General features: G+C 40.6%; 1 protein-coding gene across 2 annotated transcripts in view; it reads right to left on the bottom strand.

Annotated features, from left to right (window-relative positions):
* Positions 1 to 19716, bottom strand: part of OSBPL10 (oxysterol binding protein like 10) — a 112941-nt gene extending 93225 nt beyond the window's left edge. The window contains exon 1 of one of the 2 annotated variants that reach the window (XM_032107518.1): positions 19333 to 19716. In XM_032107518.1, the coding sequence (XP_031963409.1) occupies positions 19333 to 19628 (296 nt within the window). In that variant the 5' untranslated portion in view covers positions 19629 to 19716. The remainder of the gene's footprint in view (positions 1 to 19332) is intronic. The other variant, XM_032107510.1, reaches the window with a different exon arrangement.
* Positions 19717 to 20357: the final 641 nt, after the last annotated feature.

Here is a 20357-nt window from a genome sequence, read left to right as displayed (position 1 = left end):
TACTGCATACATGAAAGTAGCTTTGGTATTTCTCAATATACATATATATCATTCCTTTATGATCAGTTAATGAAGAGGAAAAAAGAAGGTTAAACATTAAGATATGAGTCCAACTTAAATCTCCAAATTCCAACTACTTGATTTAGGCAGAAACATGTTTACACCACAGTCCACAGCAATGGTGCAAAATAAGCAGCTACTGTTCCCCCAAAATCTCAATGAAATAGATGGGCAAAGTGAAAAAAGCAGCCCTTAGAAAGCACGAATGAGTTCAGCCATAATTTCTCTCTCTCCCTCCTCAAGGATGAATTACTGACTTGCTCTTTAGAAACCTACTTCAGCTGAACTAGCCTTCCTCTATTTGAAGTCACGCAGAGCTACTGCTCTGTCACCTTCCCTTCTCTGTCCCCATCACTGCCCAGTAGCAGCACACAGCAACACATCCCAGTACAGACAATCCAGTAATGAAAGCTGGAGTCAGAGTAACAGAGCCAGGTCAGTCTTTGGGTAGAAGGGAAACTTAGCAGAGTCATCGATACAGCAGGAAAACAATCAATTCCTCTGCAACCTCAAGCATCACATGGAAACCACTGGATTTTCAGTATTTTCAGTTGTAGGTCTGTGCGGATACACTTGATCCCAGGCCGTAATTTGGTTCAGGCTGACTAAGAAGCAACAAGTAGGTCTCATGCCCTGTGGTGAACCTGTGAGCTGGAAAGCTCCTGGCTCAGGTACAAGGAAGTGAAGGAAACCAGGAAAAGTATTTCAAAAGGTGGTTTCAAAACCCAAAAATGCAAAATAACCAAAGTACATAACAAGATTACAGCTAAAATGAAGACAACGATCCAGTTTACACTACTGCCAAGCAGCCAACTACTTCACTGCATAAATATTCTATCAGGATGGATCCAACTGGAGCACTCCCTGAACTGCATGCCAGGTGACTCTCCCCTTGAGCAGGGATGCCTCTCAAGGTTTAAGATTCCTTACCTGACCAAGAGAGCTTTCCTTACACAAAGCAGAGTGATCCCTTACCTGTGACAGATTCTTGGACACCAACTGATAGCATGCTGAATTAACTCCAATGAAACATTGCTAATCCACAGAGCTGCTTAATATTATAATAAACATTGTATGGATAATTCCATTATAGATAAACTTTTGTCCAAGTCTGAGGCTAAGATTGGATCCAGCGCCACATACTCTCCACAAGGAGTTATGTAAGCAAGAGGGTCCCCTCTGAACCTCATGTCTTAACATGAGGGTCCTCCTTACTCATTGCATGTCTGGTCTACATGTGAATCATTCTAACTTGATTCTAACTCAGCTTTTCCTGAGTATGTTTCTTCCTTTCAGTAATTAATAAGGTGAACCTTGCCATCAAGCTCATTGAGCCTTGTCAAACCATTGCTAAACCTTTTTAAATTCCATCAAATTTATTTAACTCTGTCAAATTATTATTTAGCCTCAGTAAAACGTATTGCTGCGTCTCCCTTTTGAATGAGGTGCATATTCTACTCATCCACAACAAGGTCGCATGCATTTGTGATTGCACTTAGCAGTCCTGACTTGACAGCACAGAGAAGCTCACTTATTGCCCCACTACCAACTTCCAACTACCCCAAATTCCTGGGAAGTAAGCTTTTATGTAATTATGCACAACTACTTTCTCCCAGGCTGAAAACACAGCCTGCCCCACAACAACAACTACTTTACTAACAAGAATCTTAGACAGATATTCAAAAAAACCCAATAGTAAGAACAATTTGCACCATTCAGCAACAGCATTCCTGCCAAATTAGTCTCCACTGTGCTCACATTTTAAAATTACGAAACTCCTTTTTCCAAGAGCCTCCTACATTACATTTCATACGTTTCTGTCAAATTCCCTGTTGTATCTTACTGAATTACTGAGAAGAGTCATACTGGCTGATCAGCTGGCAGGTAAATACTTTCAAATAAAATTTGACGTCATTCTTTAATACAAAAGCAATCAGTCTGCTCTACAAAAGTCAAACTCACTAGCAACTTTTTTAAAGCCTAACAATTTCTGCTGTCATTCCTATGGTTACAGTCATGCTAGTATTAAAGACAATTTCGGAACCGCTGATCTAATCCACCCTCCCACACAAAAATAACTCCTTTGCCGTAACTGAAACTATGAACTTTTGAGCTATGAACAGCTATGAACCAACAGCTTCAAAAGGAAAGTTTAATTTCTTCCCTTTTGCAATAAACTAGTACATGGGCATTAAAGAAATTAGGCCAATAATGGCAGTATTATAGCAAAATCAAATTCTTTTAAACATGCTGTCAATGTCTCTGCTTATCAATGACATAGAGCAGAATGACCTGCCCAGAAAAGATAAAAACTATGGAACATTTAACTAACTTAATGAGACAAATAAAACATCTCTTAGAGTCTGCTTCTAGTTCAACTTCAGATTTTTATAGAGTGTCTCAGGTCAGGTTTGTGCTCCCCCCTACAGGCAAAGGTAAAAACCAGCATCAAATATAGCAGAACAGCAGGCTTTTTTCCACATGACAGGAAGTAACATCAAGTTGTGAGATATCTATTAGACTTGAAGTTTAATGGTTCTACTAACAGCTGGAACCTCAAATCTTACTTTTAGTGCCTGAACATTTACGCTACATTTCAAACTTCTTCATGAACCTCCACAGTCATAATAATGAAATGCTACAGGGAGATTTGGAAGAAGGAAAGTTGTTATACTTTAACCATTTCCTCAACTAGCAGTATGTTTTCCTTCAGTTACCAAAAGTCTACAGCTTTAAAAAACAGAAGCAAGAAAAATTACTCAACCACACTAAGTTCTCTTCAGTAATGACTTAGAATTTATTTCAATGTCTTTCCTGCAAGTGTAGTTTAAGGAGTTCTTCCATCTAGCTTTTTCCCTTGTCCCTAATTATGATTAAAAAAATCAATGGTGTGTTAAGTACTTCTCTACTTCTCCACTTGTTTGTAGTCTTTTTCTAGTTTATTCTCAAATGTTATCAACTGTTTGCAATCAGTCTTAATAGATGCTGCTCCTTAGCTGATAGTTTCTCTGACCTGACACTACAAATAGACAACATATGATTCCATTATTTCCACTTCTTCCTTCCCCAGAAAAATAATTCCTCTTGGTTATTGTATCTGAGACATCCAGATTACAATCAGAAATGCTCAAGCAAAAAAACAGGGGGCGGGGAAAAGTCCAAAAAGAAATATCCCAACTGAAAATTTGAACTATGGAGAGATGCATTTTTTTTTACAGACATTTCAAAAAAATTACTATTTCTCAAAATAAAATACTGTAAAGAAGTATTATTCATGCACTTCATGGAGCACAAACCCTTAAGTCTCTTTCCTAACAGAGATTTGACATTCGAAGGTCACTCCTGCTCTGCAGTGATCTTTGGTACCCTACTGCCTTGCCTTCACCACATCCCTCAGTACTCACACTGGTCCTGTCAAATGCACTGCAGCATTTGATAAGGTACCCTTCTCTACTTTTCATTTCATTTTGAGCACTGACAAGCAGACAGCATATAAAAGAACAGTAAAAAAAAAAAAAAGGAAGAAAAAAAAAAGACCCACAACTTACTTCAAGAAAAAACTTCTTAAGAACAGTCTAAAACACCAGCAATAATTTTAGGCATACTGTTAGACTCCTCTAAGAGTAAACCTCATGCTTGCTGTTAGAACTGCAGTAGCCAGCTTGCCTGCTATGCAGTCTCTGAAAGAATGAAAGAGCAGATAACAATGCACAAAAAGAATTTCAGGAAAAAATTCAATAGCAGGAATTTCAAGAAACAACTTTTTTCATGTGAAGGGAAAGACAAAAGGTGGTTTCATTTTTTCCTTCAGCAGTATAAACATGACACAATTTAAGTGAACCTTTGAACCCTTTCTTGGCAAATGTGTACAGAAAGAAGGTGCAAGGGGAGTAGAATAAACCAACTCACAAGCGTAAAATACTCTTCTAAACAGAAGAGACCCATCCAAGAGTCCAAGTACCTAACAGAAGACAATACCACCAACAAACGAAAAATGTAAGCACAGAACAAATGGAGGTAATTAATAAATCGCCAGAGCAGAAACAGTTTTCACATTTCCAGAACCAAGTTAATTTCATAATTCTTTTTCTGTTAAAAAGCAGGCAATTCAGCATTCTAATAATTAAATCCAGTTGAGGGAATTATTTAATGAAAGTTAAAACTCAACATGAGTACTCAGAGTAGGTATTTTCAGTCTCTCAGACATCTGTTCCTGATGTCCTGACACCATCTCAAGTAAAAAAATATCTGTGAGAAACTGCACTATATTTTTGCCTATACCAGCTGCTTTCTCTATTACCAGCGACAGTTTCACTAAGCTTTCCAGCTCCCTCAATTGAGACACCTATTCCCATCTCTTGGGCTCAATCTGTTCAAGTGCCACTTTTGAAAAATCAATTCTTAAGCTCAAGGGGAATAAAACCTACAAACAGCATCATGTCATTAGCCTCCTCTCTGGAACCTGAGGTCACAGCTCATCTACCTCTAACTTTCAGCACTTGTAATATTTTCGTATCTGATCTCCTTACTTTCAAATGTTTTCTTCTCTTCAGTCCATCTCCTATACTTGCTGTCACAGTATCAAAAAACAAGATCAAATAAATGGGAAAGAGATAGATCCTTAGAACATGGAAAGGAGGACAGGTGGACTCGTACCATCTATCCAATCCTACAGAAAAGCTTAATATTCCACTGCCAACCTGTTTGTTCAGCTCAAGGAGCAAGACTACAGCTGGCAGCTGCTCAGCTCTTCTCAAGGCTTTAATTCTTCCATTTAAAAACTAGCATAGAGAAAAGATAAAAACCTAAGTGATGAGCAGTTGTAAGCTGCTACAGTCTGCTTAGACAGTCCAGCTATTTTCTGCAGCTCGTCCCTCAACTCAGGGACTCCCACTAGAAACCCCATGCCGAAGGAGCAGCCATCTAAGCCTCCCACCAGTTCTCACAGTCATCTGACCCCTCTACAAAAGGTCAAAGCACAGAGAGACACTTTCAACAATTTTTCTTCATGGACAGGAGTACAGTGTGCTACAGGAAGCCCTGAGCAAGATTTGAATAGTGTGACAGCCTTCAGGTTCACAGCAGAGCGAAATTACAGTATCTGTCACACAATTTCCTTTGGCCAACAGCATTTAAACCACTGAATGAAGTAAGCTGTGCAATGCCTGCAACCTATCCTTTGGGCCCAGGGGCTATGAATCCGCTCAGTACAGCTCAACAACTCTCACCAGTGAGCTCACAGACACAGATGAACCCCAGGCCACGTAGTGCTGAGCTCACCAAAGCAGGGCTGTGGGCAGCCAGCACAAACCACCACGGCAAAACACTCCCAAGTGTCACAGATCGCAGCCATCACCTGCCCATAAGCAGCATAGGGTTTGCAAGGACATAAAGGCTGGAAAAGCACTGAAAATTACCAGAAAGCTGAAGAATCAAACTAGCAGTTTGAACCCCTGATCCCCTGGCAAGGACAGAGCAGCTGAACGTGGCTGTCACAACCCACAGGTTATCAATTGCTCACTGCAACCCTTTCTCACATTTGTGAGCTCTGCTCACATCTGAAAGCTCTGCTTTAAGATACTGGCTGTTCTTACAGCTTCTTGTGACTATCAAGTCTAAATTAGTATCTTAATTAGAAAAGAAGGATAAGAGTGCCAGTGCTTTTCCCAGCATAATTACATTTTCACTAGGGTTTTTACTATCAAGATATAACGACTTGGGGGAAAACTAGAAGTCCTGTTAGCAAGTTATTTAATGACAGAAGGAAAAACAAGGAATTAGAAGTTTTTAGTATTCCAGACTCTGGGTGTGTTTTTCACATCCAGGAGCAAAGAGACCCAGCTAGAGAGAACTACTCCCAGATCAGGTGTACCAGCTTTCACCTCTGGGGAAAATTACCAGCTTTCCCCTAACCAGTGCAATTTGGGACTTGGGGGGAGAAGAGGTAGTTCTGAAATAAGCCTCAAAAGCATATTTAGATTAAAGTGCCATCCCACAGAGAAACAGAGAGAGAAAAGAAGGAATACAAAAGAAAAATATGAACCACACATTTTACCAGCAGCCTCCAGATCCCTTGCACCATCTCCCTGATGATGACTTCACTTGGCACAGCAAACTGCATTCCTTACTGAGTGTGGAACAATTGCAGATATACTGTATGATGCCTGGTAAGTATTAAATGTATACATAGACTTAACTGGACAGGACTTGCATCAGCATCAATTATAACTGTTGTTTTTACAAACAGAATATGGAATTACAGAAATGCCTTAGGATGTTCAAAATAGCTTGAAAAAAAATAAAAGAGAACAGAGGTACTGGCAACAGAAGGGTGGACAGGGAAGTATAGCATGATTACACAGCTAATTTAAAATGAATTAATTGGATTTTACATAGTGATCCTCTACAAAAGGATGTAACTGTATTAATAAAGATTGCCATACTATGTAAGAATTTATTTTTTCTGAGTACATGTTATGTTAAGGACTGGTAAGCATTCCATTTATGTTTTTTAAATGGCAGGAAAAGTTTCAAGTATATTCAAGACTACTCCTAGTTTATTTTTAGATCCACTAGATTTCAAGCTGACATCTTTTCAATATTCAGAAGCTACTTTGTTGAAGCCAACTTTTTAAGAACAAGAACCTGTCAAAGAAAGATACTGACTGTACTGTACTACAATAATGCAATCCAATGAGGTTCAAAGCACAACCACTTCCCATCATAGGATATTATTGCATAAATTTTCAATTAGATGCCTTGAGTCAGCAGAGTTTTACTGAGGTTGTATCACAGTTCACCGACTTCTTTGCCAGACCTTCAGAGTTCATCCTTGTTTTGCAATGCCCTATCCTCAGCAAGAATCATTGCCAGGAGATAGAAACTCTTCACTGTTACTTTCTAGTCTGCAGCTAAAAACATCAAGGAATAAAAGACCTCAAGAAATAACTTTCCTGTAAACTGAAAAATTAATGTTTAGATTTGAAAACCATCTTGTAATCAATCAATGAGAGTCATTTGTAGACCTCACCACTACACCAAGAAAAGAAAAACAATATATATCTATATTTAATCTAGCAGGCATTTAATGAGGAAAGATGTGGTCAGTTAAGAGATCCAGCACCTCACTCTAACCTCAGCAATGTTAAGCATCACATCTGATGCTTCAAATTTTGTGAAGTACAATGGTGTTTTCAGATACAGAATAAAACTTTAAAAAAAAAAAAAAAACTCTGGGCTTTTTTAAGAACACACTATCACCATGAAATACAGTGTTAAAAGTTTAAACAATAGAACAATTGTGCTACAACCCAGTTTTAATAAGTATTTTATTTTTATTGAGTAATGCATTGCAATGCTGACAAGGACGCAAGGTCATGGATGCAAGCCTTTTTTTCCCTTTACCATTTCTAACAAAACAGAAGTGAAATAGTTTGAAACACCTTTTATTGGAAGCGTGTTTATCTTCATCAATCTAGGTCATCAGAGTTATAATGCCTATACAAAGCTTCTGTATTCAAGAATCTGACTTTCTGATGCCTGCCTCACTGTCATTTAGCTATTTTTGGCTTGTAGACATATTTACATTATTCATATAATTTATGTGGAAGAAACTAATAATAATAAGATCTGATTACCACCTGTGAAAGGAAAACAAAAAGTTTAAAGCTCATTTCCAGGAGAAAAAGATATATACATGATGTCAGGAGACACCAGTCCTCAAACCAATTCTTCATTCCTCCATTCCACTCTGTACTTCTCATATAATTAATTGAGGGTATATTCTCTATAGCTGTTCTAGACACAAAGTATTATGATATATTCTAAGTGAATACATGAACTGCCAGATAGCATTTGCCTGATAGAAGGTTTCTGAACACATCTACTTCAACAGTAATTTTTGCACAAGTTGATGGAATAAAACATCTGGTTTTAAATTTGTTCTGTGTTTTTACTGCAGTGTTCATAGCAGCTGTTATTTTCACTTTCAAAATGCAGATAACTTATCATCTAGATTCTCAAACTTGAACCACATGAATGTTGGCATTTGTCCCAACTGTAAGTTTCATTTAAAATATTATTTCACTAGAAAAACCTGTTGAACAAGAAGTATTCATTTCATTGTCACGTACAAGGGGCTGAGAATTCATCCGTTATGTTAATGCCATTTTTGTGAACTGCATATACTACCTATATATAGGGAGAGACACACACAGAAGAAAAAAGAAGCAAAAGGCAAGTTAAGGCCTTACTTTGGGAATTTTTGAAGTTCTCCATTTTATGTCTTCCCTTCTGTTTGTTCTTCCTAGCATTTAAAATTTTTCTGTTTATCCACAGTCTAAAAAGTTTCCCGGTTGGGAAAAACTAACATATCCAATGTACTATTTTCTTTACACATCATACGGAAGAAAATATGATACACAAAGTAAGAATCTTGATAACAAGATCAGCATGCTGGTTTCCTTCCAGCTCTTCTGCACCCAGCTTGTTCAAATAAAGCTTTGCAGAAACCAGACCTTTCTTATATCATCTTGGGATAGTTGGAACTTTTCGGCTTTCTGTGCCAATACTTTACAATCCAATAGTGTTTCCCTTGCCTTTACTCTTAGGACTATCAATTCATTGACTGAAAAAAGAAGTTTAAGTTTCTATGTTTGGTCTTTATCTTGACAGCTGATATGAAGCCACCTTTACCAAGTATCTTGTCAGCACTGTCTCTTAGAAACGTATGTACAGAGTCCACAGAATCCATTGGAGGGTGGTTTCATCAATATATTGTGGGATAAGTAGAGCATTAGCCTTGATCCTTCTGAAGAAAGAGTATTTAGATTTGTGAGCAACCATTACTTCTCAAGACCTTTACGCATTAGGTTGCTGCTTTGCACACATATATATTTTTCTATATAGAAATACTGTTCTACAAAAATCCAGATCATCACTGTTCTAATAAAAAATGAAGAAACAATACTTATAAACTTTAACAAGAAAACAGGTTCACCATCACAGATGCTTGAATTCCCACATAAAAAATACTGTGTTTAAAAGGGCAAAGGTAAGCCTGGCACGTTAATATACATCCAGGTGGACACTGTCAGTAGCTTCCTCTGGCTGCTATTTACATCAGTCCTCTACTTGCCTGAAATTAGCTCTGCTACAGAAGGTGGCGAAGGGAAGAAAGCACAACCAGCAAAATCCTCACTACGCATTCTGCAATTTAAAAAGTACTACTTTCTTCACTACTTCTTGTGTGCCAATCTTAATGGCAGTATTAAAATTTATAAACAAGAGCAAATTCTCACTTGGCTTTCCAAGACTTCATTCTCAACTCATGTTATACAATTTCCAGATTTTTTTTTTTTAAGAAGTAAAGGTCTAGCATTGTGCTGTCTTCCGTTGAGCATCTACTTCTGTCTCATCCCTATTTCTTCCCTTTCACAGAATCATAGAACGGCTTAGGTTGGAAGGGACCTTAAAGATCATCCAGTTCCAACCCCCTGGCATAGGGGGGAAACCTTTCAGTAGACCAGGTTGTTCAAACCTGCATCCAACTCGGCCTTGAGCACCTCCAGGGATGGGGCATCCACAACTTCTCTGGGCACCTGTGCCAGTGCCTCGTCACTCTCACAGTAAAGGATTTCTTCCCAACATCTAATCTAAACCTATTCTCTCTCTGTGTGAAAACTGTTCTCTCTTGTCCTGTCACTACATGTGCTTTGCCTCCATCAGTCCATCCTCCAGAGGCTTTAACTCCTTTTCTAAAACTCTACAGCCATTCTCTTTTCTTTCCTCCCTTGTTTTATTGCCAAATTACCCTTTCCTTGTACTTGGATAATAAAAATAGGATTAAGTTTGATACATGAACACAACGATCATAAAACAAAGCTCACTAAGCAGGTAAGATAAAACAGGAGAAAAGCAGAGAGGAGAAGAAAAGAGAGACAAAACACACTACACTTTATGGTGTGGAAGGCAAACCTTCCAGCAAAAAACAACCAAAATAAAAACCCCAAAAACCAAACCAACCAACACCACCAAATGTTTGATGCTTGCAGCAGTGAATAATCTGTTTTGCTCCTCCACTGTGCTGGTTTAGGCTGGGAGAGAGTTTATTTGTCTACACTTTGGTATCTTCTTCACGATTAAGTTCATTATTTTCCTCCTACCAGCATGATAAAAGCACTACACAGAAACTTGACACAACTCCAAATAATGGCAACAGACAGGAAACTGGCCATTTCCTCTCTTTCTCCCTCCTCTTTTTTTTCATTTCATAAATTCAAACAGACAAATAGCAGAATGCTTGGTCTTGCCTGCATTTGCTTAAACAAGTCTCCTTTTACTAGAAAGGTTTTCTCCATATTCCAAAGCTGGAAAAACACACACACCCCTCTCCTGCTGAGGTTAAACACACTACCCCGACTGCAGTGTGCGTGCCCTACCTCAGTGAAAGGTGTACCAACCAACGTAGCTGTAAGTGGAGTGTGGTTCACAATTCTGTATGTAAGGTAAACACTGAAGCTTTATCAACACACAGCCCCAACTTACATTTATGTACTTCTTGTCTCACCACTGCTCTTGAATGTGCTCCAAGTCCATTCTCAAGCAAATCAAATAAACATCAACTTATTTTACAAAAAATCTTGTAAACCTGACTAAATGCATACTATATAAGGCACAGCTTTTAACACTGAGACAAATAACCCCTGAAAGGCTGTGCAGTTGAAAAAAGCCATTTCCTCAGTCACTGAAAAATATGTACTTGATACATGAACTTGTCGTAGTAACTTACTCAAAACACAGTAAAAATAGTAATTTTGGGATTTCAGTTTAGAACCATCCAACTGATAGCCTAAGATCTTTTCAGTCAAGTACCTCTTAGGGCACCTGCAAATGCTGCTACCCAACAGCAACCACATTAGCCTGCAGGAGGGTCCTAAATAAGCACCGAGCATACAGCAACTAGTACGACACATCAGCGTATCCCTGCCTTTTATTTTGAAGACTCATACTCCAAATTTCAAACTGCCTTTTTAACAAAAAGATACCACCAACAAAATTGTGAGGTTACACCAAGCATATAGTGAATGACAAAAAAAGGTTAAGGTTCATCAATAGTTGGTGCATCCAGCTCCTTTTCATCAAAAACAATGGGCAAGCACCCAAACCACAGAAAATTACACATTAAATACACTGAAAAACAGTTAAAAGATGGAGCTAGCCTCAAAATATAACTAAATGAGGTTATTTGAGTGAATGTATTTCTAATAGGGTTTTTTGGCAATCGGTACTTGACTTTGGAGTGCTTAGCAATGACCTACATGGAAGGAAAAATTTCCATAAAGATTGCTGATGATATGAAAATAGGCTATCATCAGCCAACATCATGCTTTCCAATACTGTCAAAACAAAATTATATATCTAGTGACAAAATAGTCATAATTACAAGATAGAGGATTCACCTGGAAAAGAACTGACTCCCAAAAATTCAGGGTAAGGAAAACCTACTGATTATTTTGGTCAAATAATTCTTCCAACTAATAATAACTTTCCTCAACTATATTTTAAAATTCTTGTCTTCCTAAACAAATAATTAACTGCCCTCAAAAAACAGGGCCTGCACGCACCATGAGAAAGCCCAAGAAAGATCACGGGGGATATGCAAAAACATGCTAACTGTGGAGAGAGCAGTCTTCAGATTGACAGCTAGCACAGTAATCCTTTCCAACACCTTCCCAGACAAAAAAAGGTTAGTGAAGTGCTACCCTTCATTTTGACACTTCTGGCACTCACTTGGGTAGTACTATACCATATGTTCCTGGATCAAGAAGTATACCAGATACCAAGAGAAAATGGCATAACAAGCACCAAGAATGTTGCAGCTTCAGTAAATAGGAAATAACAAGAGTGTGGGTGTGGAAACTAACAATTAAACTTATGAGGCAAATCTAACAACCTAATTTTTAAAAAATAACCAACAGAGACCTAAAAAGATAGTGGTCTTTCAACTTTTTAAGCAGGGAATAAATACTGAGTTGGAGCAAACCAAACACATTATCCTTGTATTTGATCCGAAGTGCAACTACAACTGAAAGCGTACGCAGTGCTGGTGTCCCATGTAAAGAAAAACTCTGAAACACTGAATAACCATCGGGACTATCATAAATTATTAAAGTTACTGGGAGAGCTGACTTGCACCAAGAAAATTCCGTTGGTCTCCAAATACAGACAAAAGATAACCACTTGGCCTGCCCAAAAAGAATGAACATAGAGCTCAAATGTGATAAGAGGTGTCTTCAGTCCAGCATAATGAGATTCAGTGAAGAGACAAAGACTCTTAAGGCACACTAAGTACAACAGGCAGTTTTTTAAGTAGTGATTAACTCTGGGCAAACTGTTCCCATGGCTATGGGGAAGAATCCTCTATCACCAGAAAATAAATTCTCAGATCAATATCCGAAGAGAAACACAAGGCTAGACAGAACAGAAGCACGGCTTGTGCTATACAACTGAGTAGTTAAGAATCTCCATCCTTCAGTTTTAAATTATCTACTAATTAAATGCCATCTTGGAAAGTGAAGTGCATTTAGACAGCATTTACGGCAACATTTCTATATGCAACAGGTAAATACTAAGCAAACTTTGTCTCTCTGGATTATGTCCCAAAAAGTAATCAAACATCTCAGGAAGACATCCATGAAAGCCTCCAAGATCTAAAGCACAATGCCAAGATACCTGAAAATAAAGTTACATTAATTTATTATAGGAAAACAAACTCTGCATTTCTCAATGAACCAAATTCACTGCTTTCTGTTTCATCATTCATTATAATACATATTTAACAAATATAGTTTTACATTAAAAAGCCATAGTTATGGTAATTTTTAGCAACCTTTCCACTTAGAAAGTTCAGCCTTTTAAATACATCATAAAGAACAAAGTAAGAGTATTAGGAGAAGCTAAAGCCCAAACAGATTCTTACTGAACAATTGGTTTTAAATATAATGACTGAGGAAAATTTTTGAATACTTATACACTCACAAAATTACTCCAGGCACATTACTTAGTTTAACAACCTACTGTCACTTCTCCAACATGAACAAAATCCATATTCATAAACTGGTGGGGCTTTATAAATGAGCCAGCAAGTGCATGTGTGCTCCCTCTAACCACATTTATCATTGCCTTGCTAAGCACAGAAATCACCATTCAAAAAGCTAGCAGCAAAATGAGCCGGTAATAACAAAACCCAGATCAGGGCAAGTGCCTGTTTCCATGCTAGTGCCAAGTGCCACTTCTTTGCACTGCCTGAGAGCTAAGTGTGACATCTGGGTGAAAGGAAGACCACACTCTTATTTTGACTGTCACTTCATCCCCTCTGGTACAAGACTGCTGCTCAGCTCTGAAGAGCACTTGCAAATCCCAAATATACTGCCTGAGTGAAAATGCCCGAGTCTCATCTGTTTCAAACAGATTTTTCCTGCATTATCATCAAGCATCTTCTGCATTAGGTTATTATCCATTGTATGAATTTATCCTCTGCATAGGCATAAGCAGCCCTGACACCATGTGACACAAGCAGCTGAGGAACAAAGAGCTTGGGTTACCTGCCTGGGGACAAGAGAAATGTCCATTGGCAGTCCTCCAACCAGAATCCACACCCCCACAGTGCAAACCAATTCCTTAACTGCAAGACCATCTTTTTCAATTTCAGCCTGAGGTTCAAAGTTGTCTTCTTCCAAATGTACCCTGCAAGCATCACTGAAGGGCAGAGAATGATGGATTTCTCAGCCTCTCTCTTACCTTGTTAAAATTCTTTATCTGACATTGCTGTTTGAAATACCTCCATTCTCTCAACAGAGCTGGTTTAGAGGCAACAGCAAAAGCTATTCAAACTAATCAACCAGTCTGTCATTAAACCAGTTAGGTTTAATCAGCCACTAACTAAACAAAGAGAAAGTACACCTTAACTTAAATTTTCCTATAAAGAAACTAGGGATATGCATTTTAAAAGATTGATTTATTTCTTTTTACTTTCGTTTGTTTTTTAAGTGAGCATTCATGATAGTTAAGGGAGAGAAGTTTCAACAGCAAAAAGTGAAGGAAGGAGAGGAAGAAAAAAGAAAGCTTACATTTCAATGTGATTATTTTTGCTACACAGATTTCAGGATTAAGAAAACAGATTAGTGCCTTAATCCAAAACAGAATTTACTAATAACTGACTTTCTGGCATTTTAAATTCCAAGTTTATCTAAGACTAATTACATACACCTTGATTTCAGTAATGTAAAATATGCAGCTACCAAGTGTTTAGCACAGGAAACATCATTTGCTCCAAAGAAATAAATAAGGTGGGTTTAAGTAGATTTCTTCCTTTTCACATTGCCTCTTACTATAAAGAGAGCCCACAAGTGAAAGGACAACACAGTCTCCAGTAAAATCTATTTTGCAAGTAAAATCTTTAATAGAATGTTAGCACCATATTATAAAAATGCCTTGAAATTTTAAGGTTTCCACAATTCCTAACAAATTATAAGCAAGGTTCCAAAATTCAAGTAGGAGATGTCCAACAACAGAAGAAACAGAATATATTGCATCTCCAGTTTCTAAAAAAGGAGTCTCCCCATTCACAGACTCTGCAAATAAATCCTGGAGGGTATTACAACACTACACAAATCCCTGGATAGACATGCCACAGAATCACACTAAGATGAAAAAATACGCAGTGGAGGAGCTGGTGTTAATCTAACTCCAGTAAGAACACAAAAAACTCCCATTTCAACAAACTTTGCAAACATTAAGTGCATGGCTATTTTCTCCTTCTCAGACACTGTCTACTGGTAGAATCCTGACAGTGTGGTTTATTCTTATATTAAAAACAAAGCTTCTTTAAATGTAACTTCTCTAGGACAGACTTCCCTCTCCACAGCTATATAGGTATACATAACAACAACAGTCATATAGTTTGTTCAGCAACCATCTACTAGTATTTTATACTGGAAAATGCCCCAATTCATTGCTCGAACAACTTGACTGGTACCACTGAAGAACTGGCAAATACTAGAGGTGCTAACTACCCCAAAAATCCACAAGCAGATGTGTCAATCACAAAATTCTGTGAAAGACTAGTTAGCTAACTCAGAAAAACAGAGAGGCAGGTTATTACTGTATTTGAAGATAACTTTGTCAATTCTTCTATGAGGTCATAATCTGTTTCACAAAAAAATATATATATAAATTTAAAAAAAAATAATAAAAAAGTTACACACAGATTTTTGTGCTACAGCACAATACAGTGTTGACATATTTTGTCAGCATACATAGAAAACCCTCCCAAAATAGCTGCAGTCAGAGCAGCAAAAGCTCTGGGAGCCAATGAAATCAGCCCCTAAAGTGGCACTAAAATCTGATTGCTCTTCTGGCAGTATCCCATCTGCTGCTTGGGACACTGGTAATAAGAAAGAGTCTTTCTGTTGTGGCAGGAGTCAGACTGCAACTGTTCTGTGCAACTACACAAGAAAAGAGATTACACCACAGCACTGGAGAGCCTGATAAAGATCCTGAGTGCAAAAAATCCCCAGACTGCCCCAAAGCACACTTTTTGTAGACCTACAGGGAATGCAGCTAATCCCCAAAAGAGGTCTGGTGGTGCCTGACAAGAAGTCAGGCATGATTCACGCAGGCTGGTAACACAGTATGTTTCCCAGCTGAGAGAGGAAACAGGAGTAGGCCAAAATAATGCTTTAGAAAACACCTGGGCTAGAGAACAATTTACACAGAGCGGGTCAGCTCAGAAAAGCAACAACATCCATCAGCTAGGGCTCCATTTCTTGTTATTACAAACCCAAATTTAAGTCCCAATTCAAATGCAGATGATCCAAGACTTTATACATGCTTGCAGGATAAAACCCTACAAGCGTAAGTACTACATATTTTCAGGGAAAAAGCAGAGAGGGGAATGCAGATACCGTGAATTTCCCACTACCTTGGGCAAATGGGGGTTTTAAGATTTTTTACAACATTTTGCCAATCTACTCAAAAGACAGGATAGTAACGTCACAGGCAATAAGTATTTCAATAATTTCAAATTAATTAATGAACAAATAAGTCTTGCGTGACATGAGATGACACCACAGAGACATATTTGTCCATCAAATCCACAAAATTGCTGCTTAAAATACAAGCTCTATCCTCCAATACACACATAACAAGTAAATCCCAATAGAAATTATTTGTAACAGTACTTCAATTGAGAACACAATTACTTGTAGTTTCACAGCAAAGACAGCCAGATGCCCTGATGTCTCAGACCAGACACAAGTGTTCTTATGCCAAAGAGTCTGTTTCAGATTAAGCTCTGCTCTCTGCATCCATACCTGAATAAATCCACAGAAAGTTAGACTTAAATGGAGACGCTCCAAATGCCTGGGCCCCTTCACACCTTTATCGCACAACAAACTGCTTCAAAACAACCAAACAAGAAAACACAGTTTCCTTCTGCTTGTCATAAAGGTGAGGAATCACCTCACTCATTTCCAGATCAAGTTGTTCCTGATCTGCTAGAGCAGAAAAAAGAGATTTCATTATTAAGAAACAACAAATCCTTGGGAATTCTCAAAATAAGAAGTAATGCAGCTATCCAGATTGACTGATTTTGAGGCCTTCAATTACTTCCATTAATGCTTATAAATGAAGCGTAATGCTTCAGTAATCATATTCAGTTGCCTTGTCCAAAATCAGACTATCTTGCATATGCCTGCTAAAGGAACATTTATTCAGAAGTGACACTACTTTATCATAATTCAAATTACAGTAATTGCTTCAGACTTGTACGGGCTGCTTTGCACGCTAAGTGTTGGATAACCTAGGAGAGCCTTTCAACTCCAATACCACACGGCAAGAGCTACATTAAATACATTTAAATTATTTAGGCTAATGGATAAGGAGCTTTAAAGAAGAACATTCCAAATCCATGATAAGTGAACTCTGTCAGTTTTTGCTTTATTTTTCCGTTTTATTTATATTCGTGCCATCTGGTTGTATTGATCATGCAGTTAAACAATCGTGTGTTTTTTCAAATGAAGTAAATCCAAAACTAATTTGTCTGCTAACAAATACGCTGCAGGTGCCAGCTACGAAGTCACTTAGAGACTGGTACAGAATGAGCTCCAATGCACAGTAAACACATTCCATAACAAATATCCAGAAGGCCAAATGGAGAACCATGCTCAAACCCATGGATCACACTACTCATTTATTGAACATTATATAATAAAACCAACTTCTGTAAGCCTCAAGTTTCAGCTGATCTGTTTAGAACTTGTATCAGATTCTGCATCCCAAACCACAGCTGCACACATCAACAGAACAGAGTAAGTGAGCAAACTAAAAAAGTTACTTATCCTAAAAGCTCTGTGTCACCATAAACCACTTGCTCAAAATGCCAGACTTACAGAAAATAAAACTGGCAATTGACAAAGCACAATAAAGCAGCATTTAAAAAGACTGCTAAAAGCAAACCAACATTAATTTCCAAGTGCTGTGGTAGAACTGTTTAAGTGACATTTATCTTTTTTCCATAATGTTTTCAGGTAAAATTTCGTGGATATGCACAGACTATACACACCATTTCCAGCTGCTAGCCTTATCAAAGATTTAATCTGTTTCCAAATGCAAAAAGCAGGCAGCTTTAGACCCAAAGATTTATAAGCAATCACCCCTATTTCATAATTTCAGATAACAACCCTTAAAATCACATGCAGAAAAGGAGCTACTGTCTCTACAAAACGAGATGGAGGTGTCGGGGGGAAAAAAAAGGGGAGAAGAGAGGCTTTTAATTTTTTGTCATGGATTTCAGTTCTACATTTTAGGTATCAAAATGCGTGTGTTTTTTAAACAAAACTACAGGAGGACTAAATACACCGACAAATAGATAAAAGTCTAATGTGCATCTAGAACAGAACTACGGTAACCAAATGACAGTAAAGGGCCTTCTCTATGTCTATGCTGAAGCAGTCAAGCTTAATAGAAATCAGTGTGTCTCCAGTTCACACCCAACTTTTTCACTGTAATTTACAGCTGGTACACCTACGCATGGCCTCCAATGTATGCAATTAGACCAGCTCCTGAAATTCTTCAGGAAGTACTGCTACAGTAGTCCTAGCACTGATTTAGCCACACACGAGTCAGCATTAGAGCATCACTGGCATTTATGCAACTCTGTCACTTATAAATATTTTACATTTACGGTCAGAACATCAAGATCTCAGCCATTCCCGCATTCTTACTGCTTGGGATCACCTAACATAAGTAACACCAGGTTTTGGTCGTTCTGTTTGGTTTTTTTAAAGGTCTGTGAAGAGCTTTGTAACTAGTCCTGTACTTGTTCTCTCTATAGCATTTTCTTCTCTTTAAAATCACCACAGTGATGCCTTATATTTGAAAGTTGAGTTTTGGACACACATCTTCATCCATCCACTATGAAAACAAAGTGGAGTAACAACAAGTAAAACACTAATACGAAATTTTCTCTCTTGCTTTCAACAGATACCCAATACAGCACTATTAACTCCACAGTCGGGCTCCAAATCTGTAAAAATGTTGCACTACAACTTGACCAAAACCGGACCTTCCTAGGAACTTCCACAGATGCACGTCAGCCTGTCCACGCCCAACAAATAGCAGGACCTGGGCCTGTCACCGTATCAGCATAAATTAGGACTTGTCAAACAGGTAGGACACAGCAACCTAAGTTATTTTATTGAACACAAAGGTAACTGTTTCCGCTGTCCCACCCCATAACGAAAAAAATAATAGTAATAATCACAAGCATGGCATTTTCCCCCATTTATTTTGGGAGGCTCTCAGTTTTTCCTTCTTTAGTTATCCAAGCTAACTTCACAGACGCAGACTAACGTGATAGAAAAACGAGCTTAAAAACGGAACCCTGTCAGGCAGGGACAAGCAGCATGTGCAGCCTCAGCCTTCCCCCCGCCCGCACCTGCGGCGGCCGCGCCGGGGGACACCGCTCGGACCCTGCGCCGGACCACCTCCCCGCCCGCCCTCATGCCAAACTCGGCCGGGAAAATAAACAAGTCAAACAAAAGGGAGGAGAGAGGGCGTAGAGAGGAATGGAGCCCGGCCTCGGGACGCGGCGGCCGAGAGGGCTGAGGTCGGGTCAGGCAGCAGCACCGGTTGCCCGGGCACCATCTTGGGGGCGGCCGGGGTCGAGGACGCAGCCCCGCAGCGCCGCCCGGGGCCGGCCCGGCGCTTTACCTGCTCTGCCAGCCCTGCAGGAGGTTGGTGTATTTGCTGAGCGTCCCTTCCAGCACCGGCTCCCGCCGCCTGCCGCCGCCTCCGGGCGCCTGCGCGCCCCCCGGGCTGGCCGCCGCCGAGCCGGGGCTGCTGCCACCGCCCCCGCCTCCATCCAGCCTGCCCGCGGCCGCCGCCCGGCCCGGGAGCCCGCGGCTGGCGGAGGAGGACGAGGGGGACGAGCCCGCCGACGTGGGGCGGCTGCTGCTGCGGCTGCTGCTGTTGCTGCCGCCGCCTTCGCCCGCCGCCGCTTTCTCCATGGAGCCCCGCGGCGGAGGCTGCCCGCCCGCTCCGGCCGCGGCTACCGCCCGTGCCCGGCAAAGCCCTGACTCACAGGCGGCGCGAAGAGGGGCGGCGCCCGGGGGAGAAGGGGCCGGGCCGCGCCGGGCGAGGGAACCGCCGCGCCGCCTCCTCCTCGCCAGGCGTTGCGGGGAGTAGGGCGGCGGTCGGCGCCCCGCGGCTCCGCGGGGTCCCGCTCGCCGCCCCCCCGGGCGCCCCGCCCGCCCGAGCCAGGGGCAGGGCGCTGCTGCTGCGGCGGCGGCGGCAGGGGCCGCGCAGGGGCGGGGGCCGCACAGACACACGCGGAGGCACAGAGCGAACGGGGAGAGGCACAGCACGCACACGGACTGCATGATGCCCGCGGCCGGCACACACACGCACACGCCGTGCGACACGGGGAGTGACCCCAAAGGACACGGTGCCCGGGTGTGGGGCGGGCGTGGAGACCCACGCGTGTGGCCGGGGCAGAGCGCACACCGAGACCGCCTCCGGCCCCGGCGGCCGCACCGCGCCTCCCGTGACGCGCCCGCCACATGACACGCACTCACCCGGGCAGCGGCGGGATGTGCGCTGGGACACCGGCGGACAGCGGGCTGCCCGCGCCACAAAGCGTGTGGCTGACGCTCGCACAAGCTGTGCCCCGTCACCACCGAGCGTGACACCGAGGAGGTGACCGTCCGTGGTACAGTACGCCAGTAGCACGGCTGTAC

This window comes from Corvus moneduloides, chromosome 1 (assembly GCF_009650955.1).
Source record: "Corvus moneduloides isolate bCorMon1 chromosome 1, bCorMon1.pri, whole genome shotgun sequence".
NCBI lineage: Eukaryota > Metazoa > Chordata > Aves > Passeriformes > Corvidae > Corvus > Corvus moneduloides.
Note: the sequence above shows the minus strand (reverse complement) of the source record. Positions and strands in the feature narration are given on the sequence as shown.